Source organism: Dermochelys coriacea, chromosome 7 (assembly GCF_009764565.3).
Source record: "Dermochelys coriacea isolate rDerCor1 chromosome 7, rDerCor1.pri.v4, whole genome shotgun sequence".
NCBI classification, from domain to species: Eukaryota; Metazoa; Chordata; order Testudines; family Dermochelyidae; genus Dermochelys; species Dermochelys coriacea.
In genome coordinates, this window is record NC_050074.1 from 123,035,267 (window position 1) to 123,062,561 (window position 27,295).

The window sequence follows — 27,295 nt, forward strand, 5'->3', positions numbered from 1 at the left end:
TTGTGTCTAGCAGCTATTTTTAGATGAGTAGCTGTAAAGGTCATTTTAATCAGAGAAAGGACTTTCTGTGCTAATAATAATGGAACCATTAGATAATTGAAGCTTTAAAAAGGACACCGGCAAATGCCACTTTATGTTTTGTTCTTGCACTCACTTGTTTTATTATCAGAAATTGGGGGGGGGGGGGAAGGCGGATACTTACCTGACCAATTTTTTCCCCTTGTTTTATTAAAGCATTATTCTTTTCCACAGGTACTAGAGCTGCAATACAGGGGTCCTATTGGACATTACTGGCTGCGTCTGGCTGTCAAATAGCAGCAATTCTCAAGCATACTTCTCCCACCTCAACCTTCACTTCGCTAATAGCAACCATTCTTCTCTGCTGCTAACCTCACCACAGTTATCCATTTACTGTCACCTCCAGAATAGATTCCTGCAGTGGCGTCTACACCGGGCTACTCTTGAAGGACATTCAAACTTCGACTAGAGCAGAAAGTACCCGTCTGCTTACTTAGCATTTTATGCATGCACTCATTACATCTATTCTGCAAAGACTGATTGGCTTCCAACTAGTTTCCAGGTACAATTCAAGGAGTTGGCTCCCCTCATAAAGCCCCGTATACTCTGGGTTTTAGGCTATCCTCCAAGAACCAAGACTTTCTTGGACACAAGAGTTGGGCCAGCATTAGGGGGTAGCAAGCAGGGCAAATTCCCAGGGCCCCATGACACAGGGGGCCCCGCACAGTGGGGCTTAGACTTCAGCCCCGACCTGCAGGGCCAGGGCTCCAGCTTCAGCCTGGTGGGGTTGGGGTTTTGGCTTCAGAAATGTTGCAGAAATCCAATGTGTAAGCAGGTAAGGGAGGCAGGGTGGGGGCCCACTCCTTAGTTTCTGCCCTGGGTCCCAGCAAATCTAATGCCATTCTTGCATGTGAGCTGACAGAACGTTGATACGTACCATTTTGGGGGCAGGCATTTTCAGCAGAGGGCCCTCAAGCCTGGCACTCAGTTCCTACACCCACTTGGTACAACAGAGCCAGCATAGCAAGCTGATGGGTATGCTGCAAGGCCCATCTATTGCTCAGGATTTTTTGAGGTTGAGTTGGCAGAGTCTGAAGATCCTTTCTGTATTATTTTGACACGTTAATCTGAATTATTTTTGCATTACACCTACTGTATTTATAACACACACTATATAAATAAATAAAAGTAAAACTTGGCTATTTTGGTTCATTTCCCCATAAATGATAAACCCATCACAGTGTTGACAACTCCACAACTAACGGGATGTGCAAAGCTGTTTTTATTTACACCTTGTATAAATAGTGATTTAAAACTTTATAGTACACTACTTGCAAAACTGTATTAATAAAAGGCTAATTAGGATTTCTATAAACACTTCATATTCAGAGTGCTTTACAAACAATCCTTGTAACACCCATCTGGAGGTGGGCATATGGGGAACCTGAAGCAGCATCTTTAAGTGATTTGTTTAAAACCACAGAGAACACTAATGCATCTGTGCTGGGATTAGGAATCAAATTTCTTACTCCTAGTTCTGCACTCAGACCTCACTGTGTATCCAAGTCACAAATTTAGGGAAGTCAGTTTTGAGGCTAAACTACTTAATGTCTCTAACCTTCACACATATGCTACTTGAACTGTCAGTCACAGGCGAGCAATAAATGAGATTACATTGTATATAACTATAGAATGAGAGCGACAAGTAAGTGAAGTAATGTCTTTTATTGGACCAAATTCTGTTGGAGAGAGACACAAGCTTTCGAGCTTATACAGAGCTCTTCTTCAGGTCTGGGAAAGGTACTTGGAGCAGAGCGTCCCAGCTAAATACAAGGTGGAACAGATAAGGAGTTAATACACTGCACAAGAGACCAGTCAAGATGAAGTGGGCAGTAACACATCTACAGTCGTAGGACAAAGGAGGGTTATAGTGGGTTACAGATTGTTGTAATGAGCCATTAATCCAGTGTCTTTATTAAATCCATGCTTTTTGGTGTTTAGCTGAGTTATGAATTTAAGTTCCCAGGCTTGATTTTAGAAGGTATTGGGCAGGTTTCCTTGGAGGATGAGGTCAGAGGGATTTTTTTTCTTCCTTTACTACAGAAGCCATATCCATGAGCCACTATTAGTCAGCATTAAGGAAGTAAATCAGAAAGCCTTCAGAAAATGGAGAGAGACAAACTTTGTATTTTGATTGTATTTTGTATCTCACAATCAGCTCTTATACGATATATTTTGTAAACCTCCAACAGTAACAAAAGGGAAGAAAGGTTGTCTACCAACATACGAAAAGTATCTAAGAGCTTGTCTACATTACCGGCTGGATCGATGGGCAGCAATCGATCCAGCAGTTGATTTATCACGCCTAGTCTAGACACAATAAATCGACTGCCAGGCGCTCTCCTGTTGACTCCGGTACTCCACTGGAGAGAGGCGCAGGCAGAGTTGACAGGGAGCGTCAACTGTCGACTGCAGTGAAGACACCACTATGAGTAGATCTAAGTACGTCAACTTCAGCTACATTATTCACATAGCTGAAATTGCTTATCTTAGATCGATCCAGCCCACAGCGTAGACCAGACTTAAGAATCATCAATCATAAAAACTCATAAGTAAATCTATCAAATGCAAGTTAATGTCTTGATTTGATTAGGTTTCACATATCAGACTATAACTAGTCTTTGCCAAGTCCCGTCCATCATTAATACCTCATGAGAGAGTACGCACAAGGGAACTGAAGTAATCAGGTGTCTATGTTCAAATAATGAGGGCTTACGTGGCTGTGGGTTTTAAACTAGTCTTTTACAGCTGAAGATTTTAGCTGAAATGCTGATTCAGGGCACAAGTGCAACTGCATTTAGTGGTTCATCACTGCCCTCAGTTATGCACATCATAAATCCATGTTATAATCTATCATGCTCAAGATAATCTCAGAAATGTAAAATGGTACCCAGTCAAGGCCAACCTTCACCCTGGACCCAGAACTATGCAGTGGAGACCCCCATATACTCTGGGGGCACTAGGAGCCAGATGATGCCTCCCCTGCCCCCACCATGGTGCTCTGGGGAGAACTACAAAGGAGGAGGAGCCAGCCAGAGATTCCAGCTGGTAGAAGCAGGAGCAGCCAAAGCAGAGACTGCAGCACACTCTAGTCAAAACTGGAGGTTCTCTGACTTCCTCTGCCCTGTGCTGATCAGCTGTTTGCTCCCATCCGCCCCCTCCCGCCTCACAGGCTCTTCACTTCAGCTTCCCTCCACAGCCATTCCTCCTACCCTCCTCTCCCCTGCCATATGCGCCTCATCTTCACTTCCCCTTCCATGATTTTTGTGGGCATGGGGTAAGTTTAGATCGGCTAAATGGAACTAACATGCTGTTTTTGCTGCCATCAATTGTTCACTCTGCTTCTGTGTTATACACCCTTCCCACATCTGTGCCTGTCTTGTCTATTTAGACTGTAAACTCTTTGGGGGCAATGGGCCATCTACTACTGTGTGTATAGTGCCTAACACAATGGGGTCCCACTCTTGGATGCCCCTTAGGCAACACCTTAATAAACCTGATAAATAACAATAACCAGCTAGCATTGCAGGCCAGGACTGAGATGCACTGGCAGAACCATAAAGCACTGGACTAGCTCAGGGGATGCAACTCAGGACTGCATTACATTGGCCAGACTGTTTGCGGCACAAGATTCACCTTGTACGTACTGTTGCAGGTCAGGATTGAGGCATAATTGTGAGAACTATGTAGTAAACTATCCAGTATCATTATAGAGCTTCATTTCTATACACGCAAAATTCCTCAGACACACGGAAGAACAGAAAAATTAAACATTTGCATTTAAGTATTGTGACCTTGTCAGCATCATTTAATGCAAGCATGAATAGGCAGGAGCTGGGTAAAGGTGCAAACTATGATAATTATATAACAGTAACTACTGGAATCTGTGGAATTGATCTGTGCCACGTCACACAGGCAATAATCTCTTGTAAACCTGACCCAAGTCAGGTGACTGGGGCTAGAGAATAAAGAGAAATCTTATCAACTCTCCTGCATGCTATACCTTTATTACAAATGGTGGCATGTTAAGTTTTACCTTTTATATATGAAAAATGCCAGATAAAAGGAATATTTTGAGACAAGTGAGCACCAAATATTGACAGTGTAATCAAGTGCAAAGAAAACATACATCAAAGCTGCCCCAAACACAAGAGAAGGGCCCCAAACAGGAGTTTCAAAATACACTGCTTGCTGCTTTACTACTGCTGGCATCATGAGAACAATATTTAACAAACATTTAATCACCAAGATTAATTGGCCACAGCGGACCCAACCTTCGCCACCAAAGCACAATGTTAGAGGTTTTATAAACACAGTTCACCTTCATGAACAAGCTGGCTCACGCATTTACTTCTATGCTTGAGACAGACTCAACCTTTCAAAAGGGTACACTGTCACTTTAAAAATCATGCTGTATATTTATATCTAATATTAAAGTCACTTTTCACTTTTGTCTATAGAAACTTTCATTTTCAGGTGTTTAGTGCTGCAGTGTTGGGGCTGTAAACGTTACATGGAAATGTTTACTTATTTAACAACTTTTTTTTTATGCCTTGAAGGAGGAGTCCTTGCTGTGTCCGGACTCCTCCTCATTGGTGATGTCATTTCCAGGAAAGAGCTGTTTAGAGAACTTTTCAGAACAGGCTATTTTTTTTTTTTAAGTTGACAGTATTTAAAAGTTTAAAACAATTTTTTTTTAAAATAAAATTAATCCAACATTTTAATTTGCCTTTTGGTTTGAGTCTTTAGGTTGTACTCAGGTCAAGTTTCCCTCTGCCAGCAGGAGGGTGAAAAACGCACTTTTAATGAAAGCTGGGATTCTTACAAAATCAAATGTGGTCAGGAGCTGGAGCTTTAAGAAACACTCAAATACCACACCTGAAGAAGAGCTCTGGGTAAGCTTGAAAGCTTGTCTCACCAACAATAGTTACTCCAATAAAAGATAATACCTCACTACCTTGTCTCTCTGACACAGTCTTTGCATTCTTTTGTATTTTTAAGGGGAAGTAAATATTTCATCTTGAGTGCTTTTTCTATCCCGTTGTCCATTTTTGCTGCTATTATGATTTCCAATTTTCCTTCTCAGCAGCTCTTCCCCGGCAAAAGCACTTCACTAGGAAATGTGGGGCCAAAGAATAAATAGCCACTCAGGAAGTTCTTCCAAATGGAAGCAACTAGACCAATTTATTAAGGCCTGCAATGAGTGGAGTTAGAAAGGAGGCTCCATATGCACATTTCCCTCCCAAGATCTTATTCTTCCACTTCATCCATATTTAATCCATTTGTTAGACTCAGTTCTGTTAGGGAAGAGGTTACATTCAGTAAAGTATGTAACTGAATCAAAGCAATGAAGCAAAACCTGATGCTGTTTTAGTTCAGATGAAAATATTTGTAAGATTCATAGAAGCTGAGAAATCATAGGTTTCAGAGTAGCAGCCATGTTAGTCTGTATTTGCAAAAAGAAAAGGAGCACTTGTGGCACCTTAGAGACTAACAAATTTATCTGAGCATAAGCTTTCGTGAGCTACAGCTCACTTCATCGGATGCATTTGGTAGAATCTCCCCTCTGTATTTTCCACCAAATGCATCCGATGAAGTGAGCTGTAGCTCATGAAAGCTTATGCTCAAATAAATTTGTTAGTCTCTAAGGTGCCACAAGTACTCCTTTTCTTTTTGAGAAATCATACAAACTCCTTTAAAGGGCAAGATCAAATTAAACGACTTGCAGAGATCTATAACCCTAAATATTCAAGAGAACATTTGCATGAGGCTCAAAAATAAATTCAGAGCCTCCAATCTTTGTACATTAGGTTTAAAGGAGTGATCTGAAATAGTATCCTCTTATAAATCAGCCTTTTTAATTAGAGATTTCAAAAGTGAAATTTGAACCTTCTTTAACCACAGATAAAGGTCGTCACTCACCAACATTTGAAAATTAAACGGGGCATAATTTTTCTAATTTGCAGTGAATTTTGAAACAGATTCAAACAAACTTTTTTTTCATGTGTGCTTTTCATTATGTGGGTGTGTTTACAGTAAAAATGTGTACACCTATTGTCCAGCTGAGAAGGATCTGGAATTTTCAGCCCTTTATCATGAAAACCAAGGCACTCCTGTCTACACTACGCTCTATCACTGTTGTCAGGACCAGCTGAGCACCATGTTGCTGGAATGCAGATTTTCCAGTGTAAACAAGGCTTTGGGGACCATTAAGCAGTCCTGCTAGCCCCAGCCACTACAGAAGTTGTTTTTCATCCTTGCAAAAACTTGATTGAGCCTGGCTGATATATTACATAGCAGTGCAGAACACCACGATTAGACCAATAAGGAGCACAAGTTCTTGAGAAGACTGTAGCTGACTTAACCTTGCATGCATTTACATTTTTCTTCACTGTAATATACACATCAAAGTTCAAAAAAAAAAAAAAAAGTGAAGACCTGGAAACATTTTTTGAAGAACAAACAGTGAAGAAAAGTGATTATCTACAGTGATACAGGATAAACGGGATAAAGTTTGGGTTTAAAGTTCTACACAAAAGGACACTGATATTTTCCAGGATTATTCTCCTATTGATTAGGAATGAAGAGCAACCTTGCAAGATTTGCCAGCTCAAGCAGAAACTCTACTCACTCCAGCCCCTTTACCAAGATTTTTGACAATGAAAAGCAGACATTTTACTTGCTTGTCAAAAAACTTGCCCAGTTTGGGTAATAAGAACTTTGTAAGGGTGGTGAAAGGGACCTTCAGCTCCAGGCTGGATTAAATATTTAAACTTTTTAATTACTGATAAACTATTGGTTACTCAAAAGCAAGATGCTTTAATCTTTTCAAACCTGATCCAAGCCCACTGAAGTCAATGGAAAGATTCCCATTGATTTCAACAGGCTCTGGATACAACCCTACTTTATTTAGTACAAAGAAAACTGAATTGAGAATAAGGCCAAGATACTGCAACAGCAAATTCTACCAGCAAACAGCACTCATAAGCCCCAACCACAGATAAAAAGAGGACTAAAAAAAAAATCTTTATTCTTGTTTCCCTACTAAACACTCAAAGAAAACAATTCTCATAGACATTTCACATTTGCTATTTACAGGACTTATTACTTAAAATGACTTAGCAAGGATGGCCTGGGTTTTGATCCTAACAAGTTTAATCACACAAATGGTACAGTACTTGACATTTTATTATATGTATTATGCAGCTGTACTACATGGTGATGTCACTAGATCACAAGATAAGCGGATTCACCCCAATATTGAACCAAACTCCTATCATGGTGTCAAGACAATGTAAAATGTATTTGTTAGTCTCTAAGGTGCCACAAGTACTCCTTTTCTTTTTGCGAATACAGACTAACACGACTGCTACTCTGAAACCTGCTTGAGAAGTATCTCTCTCTTTACAAAACTGGAGGTTGTAACTGCTTGTGGCCATTCTGATCTCCATAACACTTATTGTAAGTGTCCTGGCCAGATGCTAACTAGGGTAATTTTAATTAATTCCCCCTACAATTTGATATGAATACCATATTTTTCACTTCCTGTCTCAAAAACTGTTCTGTAGTCCCCATCATGGCCAAGTAAATAGGTGTTCAATTTCATACCACAGGCAACTCCATTTCAGTGGTGTGTGAGGTGATTCCTACATATCATTTATATACAGGAAGTTATCCCAAAGCATTTGACCATCTTGTCACCTAGAAACTGAAGTTGGTGTTTCACCTACACTTATTTTTTCATTTCATATTTTCCCAACACTGCTTTTATCCACAAATGAAGGACAATCAAAATATACAGAAACCTGTTCTTGAAACACCACCAGCTGTTTCCACTTGCCATTTATGCATTATGTACCTGGGGTGTGTTTTTTAAAATGTATACTGCAAGTAGAACTAAGATAGATAAGCAGCCTGGTCTCCAACATTAAAATGCCCCGTGTTGAGCTAGACAGATGAGTAAAGGGAACTCAAGAGCTCCTAAACTCTGGTTTAGCATGCTACCTAGTTTACCATGTAATAATCACCCTCAATTTTTAATTTGGGGGGGGGGGTAGGGAATATGCTTCATAGATTTAGAAAAATAATCTTAAAAATAAGATACATGGACATCTGACGCTGACCCCACTTCACAAGCTGAACTGATCTTGTAGAATTTTATTACAGATTGAAGATTTACTTAAAATCCTTAGAATAATTTCTTCAAAGGCTGAACAGCTCTTCCAGTCCGTACCTACTGCCCACACAACTTTCAATCACAAAGGTCTTTCCTTCCACAAAGCTATGACAGCACTGTATTCCCTGTTCAAAACTCTCAGATTTTCAAGCAGATTCTATCTGGATGCGATTTGCTAACAAGTGAACCGTTATTATAGCCATTATGTTCAACTGCAAAGGGTCAATGGGTTAGAGGTAGATTATCATGTAAAACTGTTTTAGAATCAGTGAAAGAAAAAAAAAACCACCACCCTACCTTTGGAGAAAAAATAAACTGGTAACAGATAAACAAAGTGACAGGGCTACTATGCAGCAATTTGCTAAACGTTAGACCTGGGGTTCTCAAACTGGGGGTTGGGACCCCTCAGGGGATCACAAGGTTATTACATGTGGGGTCATGAGCTGTCAGCCTCCACCCCAAACCCTGCTTTGCATCAGCATTTATAATGGGATTAAATATATAAAAAGTGTTTTTAATTTACAAGGGGGGGGTCACACTCAGAGGCTTGCTGTGTGAAAGGGGTCTTCAGTACAAAAGTTTGAGAACTGCTGCGTTAAAAGGACAGCAGAGTCTAAGCAACAGAAAGTGCCCAGTTTAAAATGCTTCACATTTGCTTGGCATTTTAATATTAGATTAATAGCTATAAAGCTATACCTATTTATTGTACATTACCAACTTCAGTAGTGTTGAGGACAGTTTACAGTTAGATCTCTAGACAGACATGCCTCCGAGACCAAAACAAGTTTTAGAACTCTCAGAAGCTTAAGAACAAATAGTTGGCAATGTATTCCCAGCCAGGGAGCGGTGGGTCAGTTGCTACTGTTTCTCATTCCTTGTTACATTACCAAATATAAATTCATTGTTTCTTGTAAAAACACCAACTTTCCAAAGCTATTACATATGTCACCAAATCCAGGATCTATGCCTTGCTAAAACGGGCATCGTGTACATGATAACTCTTTGCCATTTTCTGTTTCCAATGAAGTGAGCTGTAGCTCATGAAAGCTTATGCTCAAATAAATTTGTTAGTCTCAAAGGTGCCACAAGTCCTCCTTTTCTTTTTGCGAATACAGACTAACACGGCTACTACTCTGAAACATCTCTTCAGTGAGTTATTTTGCTACACAGCATGACTCTGGAAAATAAATATTACCCATATATTAAAAAAACCTCTTCAAACACTGACAGAAGTTTTAAAGCAATGTAAACACATTTCCATATTAGGGCCTGTGGAAAGCACATGTTAAAAAAAAAAAACACACACACAAGAGAATCCCTCTTTGTTGTAAATCTTACAACAACAAAAGTTTGTTCTCCTGAACTGAAGTTTTGTTCCTTCTTTGCTAATGAAAAGAAAGTTCTCCTGCAACAGTACCACCAAAACACACACACACACACACACACACACACACACTTCTCTCCTTGGAAAGTGAGAAAACATTTTCTAAAAAACCAACTTCTCCACCGGAACCTGCAGCAACCAAAACTAGTTACCTGTCTCAGACCCAAGAGGAAAGGCATCCTGCATTCTCATCATCCACACTAACGCTTTGGAACAAAAGAATTTTAAAGTCCCACAACAACCATTTCCTTGTCTGATGTGCGCGGGGTGCGCCTGCAATCCTATTTAAACCAGGGCTTTCTTGGCTGGGAATGTTAAGTAAACAGGGTCCCAGAAGACAGCATGCACTCGCTCGCTCTCCGCCCTTCCCCTCTTTCTCCTCCCACACCCTGTGACATCTCAGACGCAGCAGAGCTGTAGTGTTTGGCAAGGAGGAAATGACATCAGTTCAGGCACTGCAAAAAACTGGAGACAGCTGCTGATTAACAAGAAAAGGGCTTGCTACAAACTTGAGATGCAACTTGGTATTTAGCAACCCTGCTCTATGCAGAGGCGTTAAACACTACATTTTGGGTGAACAAGGAAAACTATCTTGGCTCTAACCCAGATGCCCCAAATGAAATAAAAACCTATATTAAAGAACAACTCTTCAATGACATTTAATTAAAATTCCCTACGCAAAAATACCTCAATTTCTCCTCAAAAATGGCTGTCTAGCTTGGATGGAGCTCCTTTGAGCAGCTCTGTAGTCTGCACTAACAGGCAGCATTTGGGGAAGATGGATCAAAACCAGAACCATGTATTTAAACACCTCCACACTTGGAGGATTTGGCTAAAATGGAACACTGATCTAAATCACTCCCCTGGTTTTGCCCACTTTGATTTTTTTCTTTAAATAGTTCTTACTACACTACTGGCAAATTCACCACCACCAAACACCTCGCTTACTAAATGGCAAAGCTTCCATTTCTTTCAGTGGGAGCAGGATTGGGCCCCCAAGCAAGCCTACAAAGAGGTGATGTGGCAGCTATTTTTATCCTTGCCATGCAGTGAGAGCGCACTGCTGTCCCAATGTAGTGCCCCTACTTCTGGGCATTAACCAGCTCCACACTTTCAGACCAATGAGAGGTTGTACCTCGTAAACAAACTTATCTAGTCACCACGAATGCCAATCTTGTTTGACCTCTCATAAACAAGCGGTACAACAAGTTCTACAGCAGTAGGGGAGATGACACAGCAGACAGTAATCTAAATTTAAACTGTCTATAGCTCCTACTTTAAAAGTTCAGCAAACCCCCCCCCCTTTTTTTTTGTTTCTCTTAAATCAGCAGCTGTTCTCATCTGTCATATGCTAAACTAGAAAACTCACCACTTCCATGTGCAAAGGCAGCAACTAGGCAGGCATTTAACAGAAGGGGAACTTCTCTTTTATTTGATCCTCTCAGTCTCTAGGCGGCTATAAATTAAAGATATTTGGAAAGGATCAAAGCAGGAGTCCTTTATGTACAGAAGGCTATTAAATCCCTTAAGGGGAAATACTGGTTTTTAAATCATTTCAGGGCTTAAAAAAAAAAAAAAAGAAACTACTTACAATTCTTATAAATTCAAATGTTCAATTGCATTACATTTTTAAAAAGCCTTAAAAACAGCCAAACTGTTCACAAGCAAGTTTGGTGAGAATTAGTTTCAGACAATTACCCCTTTTTCAAACTTTTCAACACTCCTGAGCCACTGTTATCATGTTCTCTTGGAAGTTTCTGAATTGTTTCCCAACTGCGCATGTAGTTCTGGGGGTTCTCTGAACACAAACAAGAGGGAGAAATGTAGTAAGTATCCTTCATACTTACACAGTACCTCATCCAAACATTAGAAAGCACTCTACAAACACTAATCCTCTAAACATGCAATTCAATGTTACGTGGTGCCACCCCCACTTTATCAACAGGGAAACCGAGGCACAGAAGTTAGTAGTAAGTTGCATCTCCTCAGCTTTTGGATTTTCTACCTTTTGCAATCAGAACTTTAAATGACCAGTCCAAAAAGTTACCCGGATGTTGATTATGCCACATGACACATCTATAAATTCATGGATGAAACATTCAAACCATCAGAGGTTGCTTTGCCAAGCAAATGGACAATACCAATGATACACAGGAGCAAGTTCCTGTTTTGGTCATGGGTAGTTATGGGCTCTTTTGCCTACATCTGAAGCTTCTGGTCCTGGCCACTGCTGGAGACAGGACACTGGACTAGGTGGACCTCCAGTCTGATCTAGTCTGGCAATTCCGATGTTCCTAGTGTTAAAAGCTGACACTCTCTGACAACCTGGCAACTTCAACTGATCCTCCCTTTCTTTAGCAAATCACACAAAAGTCTCCGGTATATATTCAAAAGACAAGAGCTCAGCAGTAAATCTAGTGACTCAAGATCCAGATTCTAGATACACAGTAGTAGAAAAAAGAACAGGAGTACTTGTGGCACCTTAGAGACTAACATTTATTTGAGCATAAGCTTTCGTGAGCTACAGCTCACTTCATCGGAATGCATCCGATGAAGTGAGCTGTAGCTCACGAAAGCTTATGCTCAAATAAATTTGTTAGTCTCTAAGGTGCCACAAGTACTCCTGTTCTTTTTGCGAATACAGACTAACACAGCTGCTACTCTGAAACCACTAATAGAAAAGGAAGTAACCGATCTTAAAAGTAAAGTAAACAGCTTCCCAGCTTACCTAGCACCACACCCTCAGCAGGGGGCTTGATGCTCTATCATTAGAAGCATAGAATATCAGGGTTGGAAGGGACTTCAGGAGGTCATCTAGCCCAACCCCCTGCTGAAAGCAGGACCAATCCCCAATTAAATCATCCCAGCCAGGGCTTTGTCAAGCCTGACTTTGAAAACCTCTAAGGAAGGAGGTTCCACCACCTCCCTAGGTAACGCATTCCAGTGCTTCACCACCCTCCTAGTGAAAAAGTTTTTTCCTAACATCCAACCTAAACCTCCCCCATTGCAACTTGAGACCATTACTCCTTGTTCTGTCATCTGCTACCACTGAGAACAGTCTAGATCCATCCCCTTTGAACCCCCCTTTCAGGTAGTTGAAAGCAGCTATCAAATCCCCCCTCATTCTTCTCTTCCGCAGACTAAACAATCCCAGTTCCTTCAGCCTCTCCTCATAAGTCATATGCTCCAGCTCCCAATCATTTTTGTTGCCCTCCGCTGGACTCTTTCCAATTTTTTCACATCCTTCTTGTAGTGTGGGGCCCAAAACTGGACACAGTGAAGTCTCTTTCTTCTCTCCATGGGGTTGTTTTATGCTGGGAGCCATGTCACTGCTTGGCCCTTCCTTTTGGCTTTTCTCCTGTATGTGGGGGTGCCGGCACCAGCTTCAGCGAAGATGCTGTCAGTGCCAGAGGAGCTGGAGCCGACATTAGTGCCATGTCTGTTGGTAATGGTGCCAAAGTGGTAGCTTGCAGATATGGTGTTAAGAAAGTGACAGCCAGTGCTGATGATCCCGGCATTGAGCTGATCAGAATCAACATGACTGGTGTAAAATTCAATGCATTTTTCTTCTCTGCCTTTTTTGCACCCCTAGACCCTGGGGTGCGGTGTCTGCTTGAAGGGGCACTTGCTGAGGACGACCCTTTAGGTTCCTTGGAGGTGGATGACTCCTCCAGGTCTGAGACCATGAGCATTTATCAGTCAACCATGTAGCTTCAGACACATGTCCCTCAATTTGCGAATGATTGACAAGAAGTGTTTTCACTCTGAGTGCTTATCAGGAATGTGGCTCTCCCCCTGACAGAATAGGGCATCAGCTATACTGGGGAATGAAGTTTGGCAGCGCTTAAACCCTATTTTAGAGGTTTAGAGTCTGCCAGGATGGTAGGCATGAGGCGCCTTGTTCCACTTGCATGGGGCGTGTATGGGGAGAGGTGTCTGTTTTGTTATGGTTTTAGGAAATGTTCAAAGTAGAGAACTGAAGATAAAGAGGGGTGAAGTAGCATTTACTCTCCAATTCAATCTAGAAGATGAGTTTGAAACAAGAAGAAAAGTAGACAGTTGAACCCTTGCCAGGTTCAGTCTGCTGCCTCAGGTGGTAAGATGGAACAGGGAGGGTGGCAGCTGCAGTTACTCCAGTCCTTTATGCCCTTGGACAGAAGCATGAAGTGGCACTCATGGCCTTGATGGACACTGTGATTCAAAAAGATCCCATCTCATATGCAGTGAGATCCACACTGACCCATAGTTGAAGAACACAGTGTTCCAGATAATGGTATGCCAATGATTTTTTATGAAGTAACTATATTTGATATATTACTCTCCACTGCATTTCTCATGCATCCTAACATTGTGTTTTTCTGACCATCACTGCACATTGAGCAGAGATCCTCATTAAGCTGTCCACAATGATGCCCAAGTCTTTCTCTGGAACAGATGCAGTTAATTTAGAATCCCATAAAGTGTATGAGTATTTCAAATTATTCTCTCCAGTGGGCATTACTTTGCATTTATCAACATTGAATTTTATCTGTCATTGTGTTGCTAGTTCACTTAGCTTAGGCTGGTCTCCACTATGGCGAGATCCCCGCTGCAACAATCGATGCAGCAGGGATTGATTTAGCAGGTCTAATGAAGACCCGCTAAATCAACGGCAGAGTGCTCTCTGGTCAACCCCGGTACTCCAGCTCTCCAAGGAGAGTAAAGGAAGTCGACCGGAAAGCCTCTCCCATCGACTAGTGCAGTGAAGACACCAAGGTAAGTCGACCTAAGCTACATCGACTTCAGCTATGTTATTCACGTAGCTGGAGTAGTGTAACTTAGGTTGACTTACCTCCGTAGTGAAGACAAGCCCTTAGGTCCCTCTGAAGTGCCTCAGTCTTCTCTAGGTTTGATAATTTTATATCACCTGCAAGTTTAGGAAAGCAGCAGGAAATCCAGAAGAGAAGGTTAAGATTTGTTCTTACCATTCAGTTTTACAAGAAATATAGAGGCTCTACTTCCTTTTGTATTGGCTCTGGGAATGAGCGTGAATATGTTTCCAGCCAAGTATCAATTCTGCATAGTGGATACTTTGAAGAAAACTGAAAACTCTGACTTACTGGGAGATAATAAATATAGGAAGAAGAGTCAGCAGTAATGGTCTCTTCCACAGCACCACCACATTGGGTGTTACACCTTGAAAACAACACTGTAAAGAATAAAACAGCACAGACTACAGCTAAGCATAGGAAAAGCTCCTTGAAGAGTTCTACAAATGTACCACAACTCAGTCCAACCTGAAGTACTCTCCTGGACATACCCCCGACCCCTCATTCTGACAAAACACCTCAATCTTGACTTTTACCACTTGTCATTATTCCGGTCGTGGAGGTCTCAAATAGGAATGTTGTGTTAGAGACAAATGCTGATAGGGACTCAGATGACATCACCAAACCAGCCAGTTAATCTGCTGGTCTACCTAGCCTCAGGGTTCTCTGAGGTTTCTGTTGCCATCTAACAAAAAACCAAACCTGTGAGTAGACTGCTGTAGGAAAACAGAATATCAAGAGAGCTCCAGCATAAACTTTGAGGGGAGCCTCTCCAAAAAGAATTAGCATGCACTGACCGTACAGTGCAGGTTCTGAAGAGCAAGGAGGAAAAGACTTAAGTAGAGTCTCTTCAGGTATCTTCAAAGAACCTAAGCAAAGTTTAAAAGAATAAATGGAAACTACAATTTTAATGATCAGGAAAGCTCAACACCAGTTATTCAAAAGGACAGCAGTTTCTGAACATACATTATACTTAGACACTGCACTTCTAAATTACAGTACAAAAGCCTGGCTCAAAGTAATAGAGCAATCCGGTCTAAACTTCCATTCTCCATTACAGTGATTTTGTTTTCAAAAACACATCGGGGGGTGGGACGGGGGGGACGGACCAGAAAGCTCAATCTTAAATATACACTCACAGTAAAAGTTTTCTAAATCGCCCTACAAAGCATTTTCTATAACGTACTTATAATCCATTTGACTACGTGGGAGAAGAAATTTGATCTGTTTTTCCAAACACTGAGCCGCTCTTTTTGAAATGTTAGAACATCTAATACAAATGAGGATGGAGTGAGGGACTGACATGGGTGTTGTTATAAGAACTGATCTGGACTGATTTAGCACAAGTGCTTACAGAAAACAGCGGGAAATATGTCAAGATCTTACAATCTAATGTCGCATTTACTACGTTCATTGTTTCTATTTTGGCTCATGTTTTTGCATAAACAAGGAATATTGTAGATATCCCACTGCTCACCACCCCTCTCAAAGAATGGGCAAACACTTCCTTTCTAATAGAGACTGCTGGATGTAGTTCCCTCCACATCTGACCAAGGCTATTGCTGGGTGCAAAGGATGACTGGAAAGCAGCTCCCCACCCACAAAGCCTAGGGCCTGTTTTGTCAGTCAGAATGGACTGCTAGAGAATATGAAACACTCTCTTCACAGGCCTGAATACCTTGCCTTCACAGCTCTTGTGCTTCCGTCTAGCCCAGAAAGCTTGGATTCCAACTGCAGCCGAGACCACTGACCCTGGAACAGCCCTTTTAAACAGAGTGAGTGACCGGGTTCAGCATATCATGATCTACCCTCTATCTCTAACTCTTAAATTTTCTTCTCTCTCATTTCTCTGCCTTTTGATTTATCTACTGATTCATTACTGGCCTTATAGCCGAATGCTTTAGTTTAATCAAACCTTCTTGAGCATGAGTAAATGACACCATTTATTCTATCATGTCCAGTATTTAATTGTGCAAGGCATTTTAGGACACAATTTGTATGAAAAGTAGAAGACAAACAAAGTATAATATGAAACATTTAAAGTCAGTGTAGCAGTAGAAGAGGAAAGCAACATGTTATTTGGAGGATGGGGAAAGAAAATATGTTTGTACCTACTGAGTCCTTAAACCCTACCAGAATATATCAGATGACATATGCCTTCCTTTCCCCTCTATCCACATACTCCCTCCCCTCTCCACTCAGCTGTCCCCTAGACCTGGAAAATCTATTATTTTACCCAAACAAAAGCTGCCACTCAAACTCCATCTTCTCTGCTAGGCAATACACCAGCAGCTAATTCAAACTACTGGGATTACCTAAAGTAGTGGGCAGACGCAAAACGTATCCTTCATACCTGCTCTATTCTTATAAAAAATACCTGCCTTGGTCAAATGAATGCAGCAGGTCAGCAGCCATATTTAGATTCGTGTATAGAGCTGGAGAGAGTATGAACAGTGTATAGGACACTGGACCAGAAGGCAAGAGAGCTGGGTTCTGTTCCTGGCTCTGTAACTGACCCGCAAGCTGCTTCACCTCTTTATCTCTATTTCCCTATTGATAAAATGGGAAGAATGTTACCCTCCTTCTTTTGTAAAGTACTCCAAGATCTACAACGAAGGGTGCTATATAAGAGGTAAGCAGTATTGTATACGCCTCGCAATCCTGACAATGACCCCTTTAAAGGAGCAACAAGTTATCCAAATATTCCCCATGTCTATATTTTTTTATGAGCAACTTCCCAGCAGACTGCTGGGCCCTGTGTAACTAGTAAAATAGCAAATAGAAGTTATGCCAGTAACGTTCATGTTTCAGCATTAACCAGAACACTCCACTCTACCCAAGCACTGCTAACATTAATATTCATCTCTTTTACTGCACTGGTGTATCCATACACCAGACAGTTTTGGCCTCACAAAGGCACAACTTTCAACACCTCTCCCTCCTGCATCATCACCTTTGGAACATCTATAGCGTCTCCATGTGGATAATTTATACTTAGTTTGTTTATGTAACACTTATTTTATATACTTAAGTGATTAAAATGCCCATTAACAAATTATCTAAAAGGAAAAGGCTGACCAGGAAAACTTCCTTTATTAGTATCAGCGAATAGGTTTCACCTTGCTATACTGACTACTATAAGTTTTACTAGAGCTCATTTCTCCCTCTGGAACACTAAAGGTGGAGAAAGCCCCGTAATCACACTGCAATGGGTGTAAGACACAGGAGGGGGTGAATGGACCAGCCTGCCCTAATCCCTGTGAACATTATGCTTGAGGTGAAGATACTGGGTTGGCTACAGCAGAATGCACGACAGGAGGGATTCCCTTAGCTGACATCTTTGGCAACCCCATGCCCTAGATAGATTTCAGAGTAGCAGTCATATTAGTCTGTATCTGCAAAAAGAAAAGGAGTACTTGTGGCACCTTAGAGACTAACAAATTTATTTGAACATAAGCTTTCGTGAGCTACAGCTCACTTCATTGGATGCATGCAGTGGAAAATACAGTGGGGAGATTTTATATACACACAGAACATGAAACAATGGGTGTTACCATACACACTGTAACAAGAGTGATCAGATAAGGTGAGTTATAACCAGCAGGAGAGAGAAAAAAAACCCTTTTGTAGTGATAATCAAGGTGGACCATTTCCAGCAGTTGACAAGAACGTGTGAGGAACAGTGGGGGCGGGGGGAAAAAACATGGGGAAATAGTTTTACTTTGTGTAATGACACATCCACTCCCAGTCTTTAGTCAAGCCTGTGATTAATCAGTCACACTATCAGAGGCTCGTTCACCTGCACATCTACCAATGTAATATTGCCATCATGTGCCAGCAATGCCCGTCTGCCATGTACATTGGCCAAACCAGACAGTCTCTACATAAAAGAATAAATGGACACAAATCAGACATCAAGAATTATAACATTCAAAAACCAGTCAGAGAACATTTCAATCTCTCTGGTCACTCGATTACAGATCTAAAAGTGGCAATTCTTCAACAAAACAACTTCAAAACCAGACTCCAATGAGACTGCTGAATTGGAATTAATTTGCAAACTGGACACCATTAAATTAGTCTTGAATAAAGATTGAGAGTGGATGTGTCATTAGACAAAGTAAAACTATTTTCCCATGTTTATTTCGCCCCCTACTGTTCCTCAGACGTTCTTGTCAACTGCTGAAAATGGCCCACCTTGATTATCATTACAAAAGGGTTTTTTTTCTCTCTCCTGCTGGTTATAACTCACCTTACCTAATCACTCTCGTTACAGTGTGTATGGTAACACCCATTGTTTCATGTTCTCTGTGTATATAAAATCTCCCCACTGTATTTTCCGCTGAACGCATTCAATGAAGTGAGCTGTAACTCATGAAAGCTTATGCTCAAATAAATTTGTTAGTCTCTCAGGTTCCACAAGTACTCCTTTCCCCATGCCCTAGATGTCCCTAGGCCAGTGTTTCTCAAATGCAGCCACCAGAGGCTTTTCTTGCGGCCACAGCCCCCGGGCAGTGATGAGGGGCGGGGGGAGGGAAGCAGTGGCCTCTCCCCCCAGGGCCGCAGGCAGGGGTTGGGCCCTGCCCTCCTCTGGAGCTACAAATGCCAGAGGAGTAGGCAGCTGGTGTGAGTTCCCCACTTTCCCACGGGTGGTGGGGCTCGGGCTTCTGGCTTCAGCCTTGGGGTGGTGGGTGGCAGGCTCCGGCTGCAGGGTGCCAGGCTCAATTCTCCAGTGGGGGGCTTTGGGCTCCAGTCCCAGGCTCACATCATCCTACCTCATCACCCCGGCCCTCACTTCCTCCCTACTCACCTCTCTATCCATGGCTTAATTTGTCCCCTGGCTTGCAGGGGCTGTATAAGTCTGCTATGAAAAGCGATATTTGTATGTTTGTTAATGTAACTTTTCACTGTCTCCCAGCTAGCTAGTAGGTCTGCTGTGAAAAGCGATACATACAAATATCAGTTTTCACAGCAGCAGTCTTATTAGTTAGCAAGCCTTTAAAAAAAAAGAAAAAAGCAGCCAAAAAAGCAAAACAAACAACAAAAAAGACAAGAATATGCTAAGCGCCTTATTTTGTTTCTATTCTGTTTAGGTCCAGTAAAGAATAAAGACAACTGTACATTATTTTTATTACTGAGTCTGCAAAAACACCCTACATAAATAAATTACAATGATTTGGACATGTATATGTGCATATTTATTTGTTTTTCCTAAAGTTAATTAAGTATTTTAGGAATAATTGTCAGAGCGGCCACCAGCAAGAGTTGGTAGCCACACTCTGAAGGCCACCAAAAAATTTGAGAGAACCCCTGGGCCTCTGACTGCCAGATGCTGAGACTGGAGATGGATCACTTGATGATTGCTCTATTCTATTAATTCCCTTTGAAGCATCTGGCATTGGTCACGGTCGGAAAACAGGATACTGGGCTGGACGGGCCATTGGTCTGACCCAGTATGCCCATTCTTATGTTCTTAACCAAGTATGTATGTATCCCTGCTTGGAACACCAATAACCCCTACTGTTTCCAGTCATCAGTTTTGTGTAAGGGCCAAATTATACCCTAAAATACATCCAAGTTTCTCAGATACTGCAGTGCAAGATGTGCACTTCTCTGAGCAGAATTTGGATCCAATGGTAAAATGTTCAAAATCTGTAATCAAAACAGCAGAGATTCCACCACCTTTATATTGCAGGGAAAGTACTTTTAAATGGCAAATCCTTTGAAAATATCTTGTCTATAATTCTTCTCTTTAGGTGAGTTTTATGCATATATCCCTAACTCTTGGAGACTCAAAAACCCTTGTGTGCCTCTAAAAGTAAAATAAATATTACAAACTATAGTTGGTAGGAAATCTTAATCTCTAACAGCTGAAGTGAAGCATAGATTGCCTGAATAATAAAGACAGTCAATCCTAAAAGGGTAAGTTGAGGAACAAGAACTCTGGGCCACTCAACCAGGAAAGAAAGAGCCCAATAATGCTTTCCTACAAATTAATGGTAAAATGCCCACTGACTTCAATACTAGATCAGGCATACATTTGTAACAATAATAGGCCAACACAAAAGTCTTATTCCACACATTAATCCTCTATAAAGGTAGACAGAGAACTCAAGAATGCTCTGCAAATTTTGTGAATGGCATTTGACCTGAGGCTGGCTAGGAAACAGATTCTTTGGAGTGCCTATGTCTTAACAGCCTTGAAATGCAGGACTGTTCAGAAATGAGCAATCAGACATTTAGCTAGATTCTCTTGGATTTACCATGACTGGTTAATTCAGGGTCAAAAGAAACAAAAATTGGATGGACAGTCTAAGGGCTTTAGTCCACTTCATATGGTAACCTTTGAAACACAAAGTATTAACAAAAAGAAAAGGAGTACTTGTGGCACCTTAGAGACTAAAATTTATTTGAGCATAAGCTTTCGTGAGCTACAGCTCAAATAAATTTGTTAGTCTCTAAGGTGCCACAAGTACTCCTTTTCTTTTTGCGGATACACATGAACACGGCTGCTACTCTGAAACCTGAATGTATTAAGAGATCTCCCTAGAATGGAGATGCTGGCATCGGAAAAACAATGGCAGAATGATTGACTAACTAAAATGGAATTCACTCACCACCTTGGGAAGGTTTCAGAATAGCAGCCGTGTTAGTCTGTATTCGCAAAAAGAAAAGCAGTTCTTGTGGCACCTTAGAGACTAACAAATTTATTAGAGCATAAGCTGTCGTGAGCTACAGCTCACTTCCGATGAAGTGAGCTGTAGCTCACGACAGCTTATGCTCTAATAAATTTGTTAGTCTCTAAGGTGCCACAAGTACTGCTTTTCACCTTGGGAAGGAATCTCAGATGAGCTCATAGCCTCACCTTATCCTTGAAGAAGTTAGTGTAGGGTGGATCAATCACTCAGGCCTGGGCTGAAGTCATGACCACATGAAAAAAAAATAGCTTCTCACACTAAAAAAATTGAGCAACTAAAAAAAGTTTAATCAAGATTCATAAGAACTACATTTACCTCACAACACCAGGGACTTTAGTGCAAAATTTCTACTGTACTAAGCCGGGTATGCACCTGGAAAGGGAATGCAGAGAAACTATTTGCATTCACCTTATTCAGAATGTCAAAATAGCAGCTAATGAGATCTGTAACCCAGACCAACAAGTGAAGACAGTCAAAGTTTCCCTGGGGAGCAAGTATGATGGTCCCACTTGGACAATCTTGCATTAGACTGAAAACCTTTTCCTCTTGAATTGGCATGCCCTTCTGGTAGGTTCCTTTCAAACAGCAAAGATGATGCGAGACACCAAGAGCCAGATCCTTTGTACTACTCTAGCTGGGGATTCTCCTGTTGTAGGAAAAGCCTCAAAAGCATAAAGTTTTCAACCTGATGAGAGTGGCATCTACAGTTGCCAGTAGGGTTAGAAACCAAACCTGCCTGGGCCAGAAAGGGGCTATACAGATCATGGAACATTTGTCTCTTCTAATCTTGACCAAGATCTTTGAATAACAAAAGGAATTGGAGAAAGAAACATGTGAACTCCTGCCCCTTCAACCAAAGAATGGAAAATAGGTCCACTGACAGTATCATACTTAATGTCTTCTACAGAACACAATGTGTTTCTCAGAGGAATGGTAAATAGATCTCTCAAGCAAACACTATTAGAAAAAGATCTGCCACATCACCATAGATGTAATAACTACCCGCAGCTGTCTAGTATTGATCAGCTGAGCCTGTCTGCAGTGCAGGCAACAGGAAGCAATATCCTGTTCCTTCCTTCTTAGGAGACACAGCCCAATTTTCCACAATTAGATTTAGAGCTACCTTTTGCGATACCAGATCTCCGAAAGCCCACATTTCATTCAGTGCCACCCTCATCTCCAGACATTCATTTGAATGGATTCCTGGAGAAATTAAATCCCTTGAATATGGAACACACCACATGATTTCCCCATTACGAACAGGATGCACCCATGGCTACTACAATCTAAATCTGTTAATTTGGAAGTCCTTTTCCTAGTTACAGGTTTTCATTGGACTGCCATTGCATCAATCTCTCTCTACCACCCGGAGTGGGTGCAATAATTCTGCTGCTTGAAATCACTGACGGTGCCTCAAGTAAACACATTCCCACAGGTACTGTTGAACGCTATTGTGACCATGAAGTCCAACAATGACAATATAGGTCTTGCTGAAACCTCCTGGCCCTGTCAAAGTCATCTTACTAGATCCATTATATCCTGGTCCCTTGCAGGGAAAGAAAGGATCTGAGAAAAGAATTATTTCTGAGGGGAAAACTGGTGGTGAGGCTGCTTTGATCCATTCTAGAGTGCTGCCTTTGATCTGTCAACTATCCAAATAGGGAGAACATGCACTCCCCATGTTGATATGCCATTATGATCATCAAGTGTTCAGTAAATACATGCAATGCCAACGCCAGCCCAGAAAGTAATATCACTATCACAAGTACAGGCACTTCTCCAGGCACCAGGTACATCTTTGCATGCACATTAATGTCTGCAAAGCCTAGAGCAGAGAACCAAAGGTCACTTTCTTCTAGAAGAGAGACTTGTTCTCAGATACAGAGTTGGAACTTTTACCAGGTAAGTGACTCAGGATGGGCCTGAACCTGTTTTTTCCCCTCCCTATGTCTCAGGGAGAACCATGAAATGAAATCAAACCACTTCCCTCTCTTTACAAAGTAGCATTGAATCAAAGGAGTTTTTTGCCAAGGAAGACTGAATTTCCTACAGTGTCTCTTCCTAATGTAGTGCTAGATTCAAGGGCAGTCTTGACTGGGGCAAGATTATTCCAAATAGGCTTACCAAATTTGAAATTATCAATCTCTCTCTCTAAAGATGACCAATGGCCATCAGGGGTATTGTATTTTTAGTTTAACTCCCAGCAGGAAGCTCTCTGAGGTGCTTACTAGCTAATGCAATTTTCTCGGTGACTTATCTTCAAACAGTCTTCACAAAGAAACTGTTAAAAACATTTAATTAGTGCCAGTGTGTGTGAGCAAAAATTTTGATTGAAACTTATGGGAAAAGTGTGAGTAATGTTATCTTAAGTTTTTTATTTTGTTCTCATAAAAATTTTGATCTTCACTAGAATATGAATACGAGTATGAAATGCAAATGAAGTAGTATTTTGGATAGTAAGATTCCACTTTTAAAGTAAGTTAGTAAATACTAATCTATAAATTAATAAGAATATTCACTGATAACCCTAATGGGAGTGGGAATACCATGGTATGTGCATATTACCAGATTTGATCTCGCTCATTTTAGGATAACCAGAGTAATTCCAAAGAAGACAATTAATTATGCTAGATTGACAGCAGTAAAACCAAAAATATGGCCCAGTATGCATGTTCTGTAAAGCTTAATAAATGTTTAATAAATTCTAGTTTGTATCATTTGGCTAGTACAATGATAGAAAAAGCCTATATTTGGAAACATCTGTTAAAGGGACACAGCCAAGGTTGAACCATGAATACTCAGTTCTGCATCGTCTAACTTGACTGGTTTTCTCAACTTAAATGTTGCATTATCAGCAGTATTGTGGGCAAGGAAAATGAAATATTAATGCAAAAGACGTCACTGCATGTTAAGGTTTTAAATGTAAAAAGTCGGGAAGTGAAAAGCTTCAGATTCTCATTGCAATATTAACTCACCTACTTTACACAGACTGGAAATAAAATGAAATTTTTCAGTTTTAACTCAGCACATACAAAGCAGTTACAATGTAATCTTAAGGCTGAGCAGTTAAAAACAGAAGAGCCAGGAAAAACAAGAGTTCAGGTTCCCACAGCGATGTTATTTTGGCCATGTTACACATCCTGTATGTTTTCCACTTCATATTTAAAAAGAAGAAGAGCATTACAGTCTGTAGAGTTAATGCTTGAGGTAGAAAACACTCAAAAAAGTTCATTGACTCTTTGCTGTTACAAAGCCTCTATTTCAGCCTTTTAACTTTTTCAAAATAGAAAAGGCATTTACAGAATTATAAATAAAGCAACCTTCAAAAACTACAGAAGAAGGAGTCGTATGTAATTTTGAACCAAGCTGATTTGACTACCTCCTCCAAACTTTTTCCATACTGAGACATTATTTGCCATATTTCATCCTAGAGAATTTTTTGGACCAAATTATGAAACCACAAAAATAGGGACTTCACTAATATCCTTTTGTCATAAATATAAAAGGAAGGGTAACCACCTTTCTGTATACAGTGCTATAAAATCCCTCCTGGCCAGAGGCAAAACCCTTTCACCTGTAAAGGGAACCTAGCTGGCACCTGACCCAAATGACCAATGAGAGGACAAGATACTTTCAAATCTGGAGGGGGTGGGGGGAACAAAGGGTCTGTCTGTCTGTGTGATGCTTTTGCCAGGAACACATCAGGAATGCAGCCTCACAACCCCTGTTAGTTAGTAAGTGATCTAGCTAGAAATGCATTAAACTTCCTTTTGTTTAATGGCTGGTAAAATACGCAGTGCTGAATGGAATGCATATTCCTGCTTTTGCATCTTTTTGTAACTTAAGGTTTTGCCTAGAGGGATTCTCTATTTTTTGAATCTGATTATCGTGTAAGGTATTTACCATCCTGATTTTACAGAGGTGATTCTTTTACCTTTTCTTTAATTAAAATTGTTCTTTTAAGAACCTGGTACATTTTTCATTGTTCTTAAGATCCAAGGGTTGGGGTCTGTGTTCACCTGTACAAATTGGTGAGGATTATTATCAAGCCTTCCCCCAGGAATGGGGGTGTAGGGCTTGGGGGAAGATGTCTCCAAGTGGGCTCTTTCCCTGGTCTTTGTGTAGGACGCTTGGGGATGGCAGCATAGGGTTCAAGGACAACGCAAAGTTTGTACCTTGGGAAGTTTTTAACCTAAGCTGGTAAGAATAATCTTAGGGGGTCTTTCATGCAGGTCCCCACATCTGTACCCTAGAGTTCAGAGTGGGGAAGGAACCTTGACATGGTGGCAGAGGTGGGATCATTTTGAACCCGAGATCATTTTGAACCAGAAGCACAGCAGGATTTTAATAGGTTTTGTAAAAGGTGCTTGCAGCTGTAGAGTCTGTCTGTCTGCCTGGGGGACAAAGCAGCAGGCATAACAAAAGGATTTTTCTGTAGGCTGAGAAGAGCTATCAGAAAAAAAAGAAAAAAAAAGCTGGGGGGGATATCAGGTTACAGCACAGCAAAATTTTACAAGCCAGTTGTTTTGTTTTGTTATTTTCTTTCTAACTCTCAGGTGTAAAGTTAGTTAAAAACAGAGAGGCTAGGATGACAGAAAGCAAGACAACGCAAACTGGAGTTAACCAGACTGGAAGCAAAAGAGAAAGAAAAGGAACACCAGAGCCTGGTTGAATTAAAACAACTTGATGAGTAAGCCCAGGAGGCTGCCCACAGGAGAGCTATGGAGGAAAAGGAAAAAGATGGAGGAGAAGAAGAAAGAGAGGAAGTGTGCTGAGGAGATGGAGAAGGCAAAGGCTCAGCCGGAATATACATTCCATTCAGCACAGCTTATTTTACCAGCCATTAAACAAAAGGAAATCTAATGCATTTCTAGCTAGATCACTTACTAACTAACAGGGGTTGTGAGGCTGCATTCCTGATCTGTTCCAGGCAAAAGCATCACACAGAGACAGACAGACCCTTTGTTCCGCCCCCCTTCCCATTCCAAATTTTAAAGCATCTTGTCCTCTCATTGGTCATTTGGGTCAGGTGCCAGGTAGGTTACCTTAGCTTTTTACCCCTTTACAGGTGAAAGGGTTTTGCCTCTGGCCAGGAAGGATTTTATAGCACTGTTTTTCAGAAAGGTGGTTATCCTTCCCTTTATATTTATAGGTTTCAGAGTAGCAGCCGTGTTAGTCTGTATTCGCAAAAAGAAAAGGAGTACTTGTGGCACCTTAGAGACTAACAAATTTATTTGAGCATAAGCTTTCATGAGCTACAGCTCACTTCATCGGATGCATTTGGTGGAAAATTCAGTGGGGAGATTTATATACACACACAGAGAACATGAAACATAAAACCTAAAACCCATTGTTTCATGTTCTCTGTGTGTATATAAATCTCCCCACTGTATTTTCCACCAAATGCATCCGATGAAGTGAGCTGTAGCTCACGAAAACTTATGCTCAAATAAATTTGTTAGTCTCTAAGGTGCCACAAGTACTCCTTTTCTTTATATTTATGACACCTTTATTCAGAGGTACAATCACATAAGAAGAAATGTGGGGAGGAAGGATGCAAAAGTGAAAATCATGAGCTTTGCAGCCAGATTGAGAGGGATGCCAACAGAAAAGCAAAAAAAAGTTTTGTGCATGTAAAGGAGAAATGCCTCCTACCCATACATGATAGCTCTAGCTCATCCTGTGTTTTCATTCAATTATATTTAACTATTACATGATATAAATGGTCTGAGAAAGACAAGATTCCCAAATTCTCCATACGCTAGGCCAAAAAGCACTAGGAGCATACACAAAAGGCTTAGGGTATGTCTACACTACGAAATTAGGTCGATATTATAGAAGTCGATTTTTAGAACTAGATTTGACACAGTTGATTGCGTATGTCCACACTAAGCGCATTAAGTCGGTGGAGTGCATCCTCACTTCTGTGGCTAGCATCGACTTACGGAACGGTGCACTGTGGGTAGCTATCCCACAGTTCCCGCAGTCTCCGCTGCCCATTGGAATTCTGGGTTAAGCTCCCAATGCCTGATGGGGCAAAAACATTGTCACGGCTGGTTTTGGGTACATGTCGTCAGTCACCCCTCCCTCCGTGAAAGCACCGGCAAACAATCCTTTCACACCTTTTTTCCCGTGCGGACACCATACTGCT

The 27,295-nt window shown here is 41.1% G+C and overlaps 1 protein-coding gene across 10 annotated transcripts in view; it reads right to left on the bottom strand.

Moving 5' to 3' along the window:
• WBP1L (WW domain binding protein 1 like) overlaps positions 1-27,295 on the bottom strand; it is a 91,294-nt gene that overhangs the window by 30,129 nt on the left and 33,870 nt on the right. The window contains exons 1-3 of one of the 10 annotated variants that reach the window (XM_043518033.1): positions 9,791-10,023; positions 9,396-9,431; positions 9,142-9,274 (exon numbers count right to left, since the gene is read on the bottom strand). The exons of 3 other annotated variants lie outside the window; for them this stretch is intronic. In XM_043518033.1, coding sequence (XP_043373968.1) covers positions 9,142-9,156 — 15 coding nt within the window. In that variant the 5' untranslated portion in view covers positions 9,157-9,274; positions 9,396-9,431; positions 9,791-10,023. Of the gene's footprint in view, positions 1-955; positions 1,123-9,141; positions 9,275-9,395; positions 9,432-9,710; positions 10,035-11,007; positions 11,068-27,295 lie in introns of those variants that run through there. 6 more of the 10 variants (XM_043518032.1, XM_043518031.1, XM_043518034.1 and 3 more) reach the window with 6 other exon arrangements.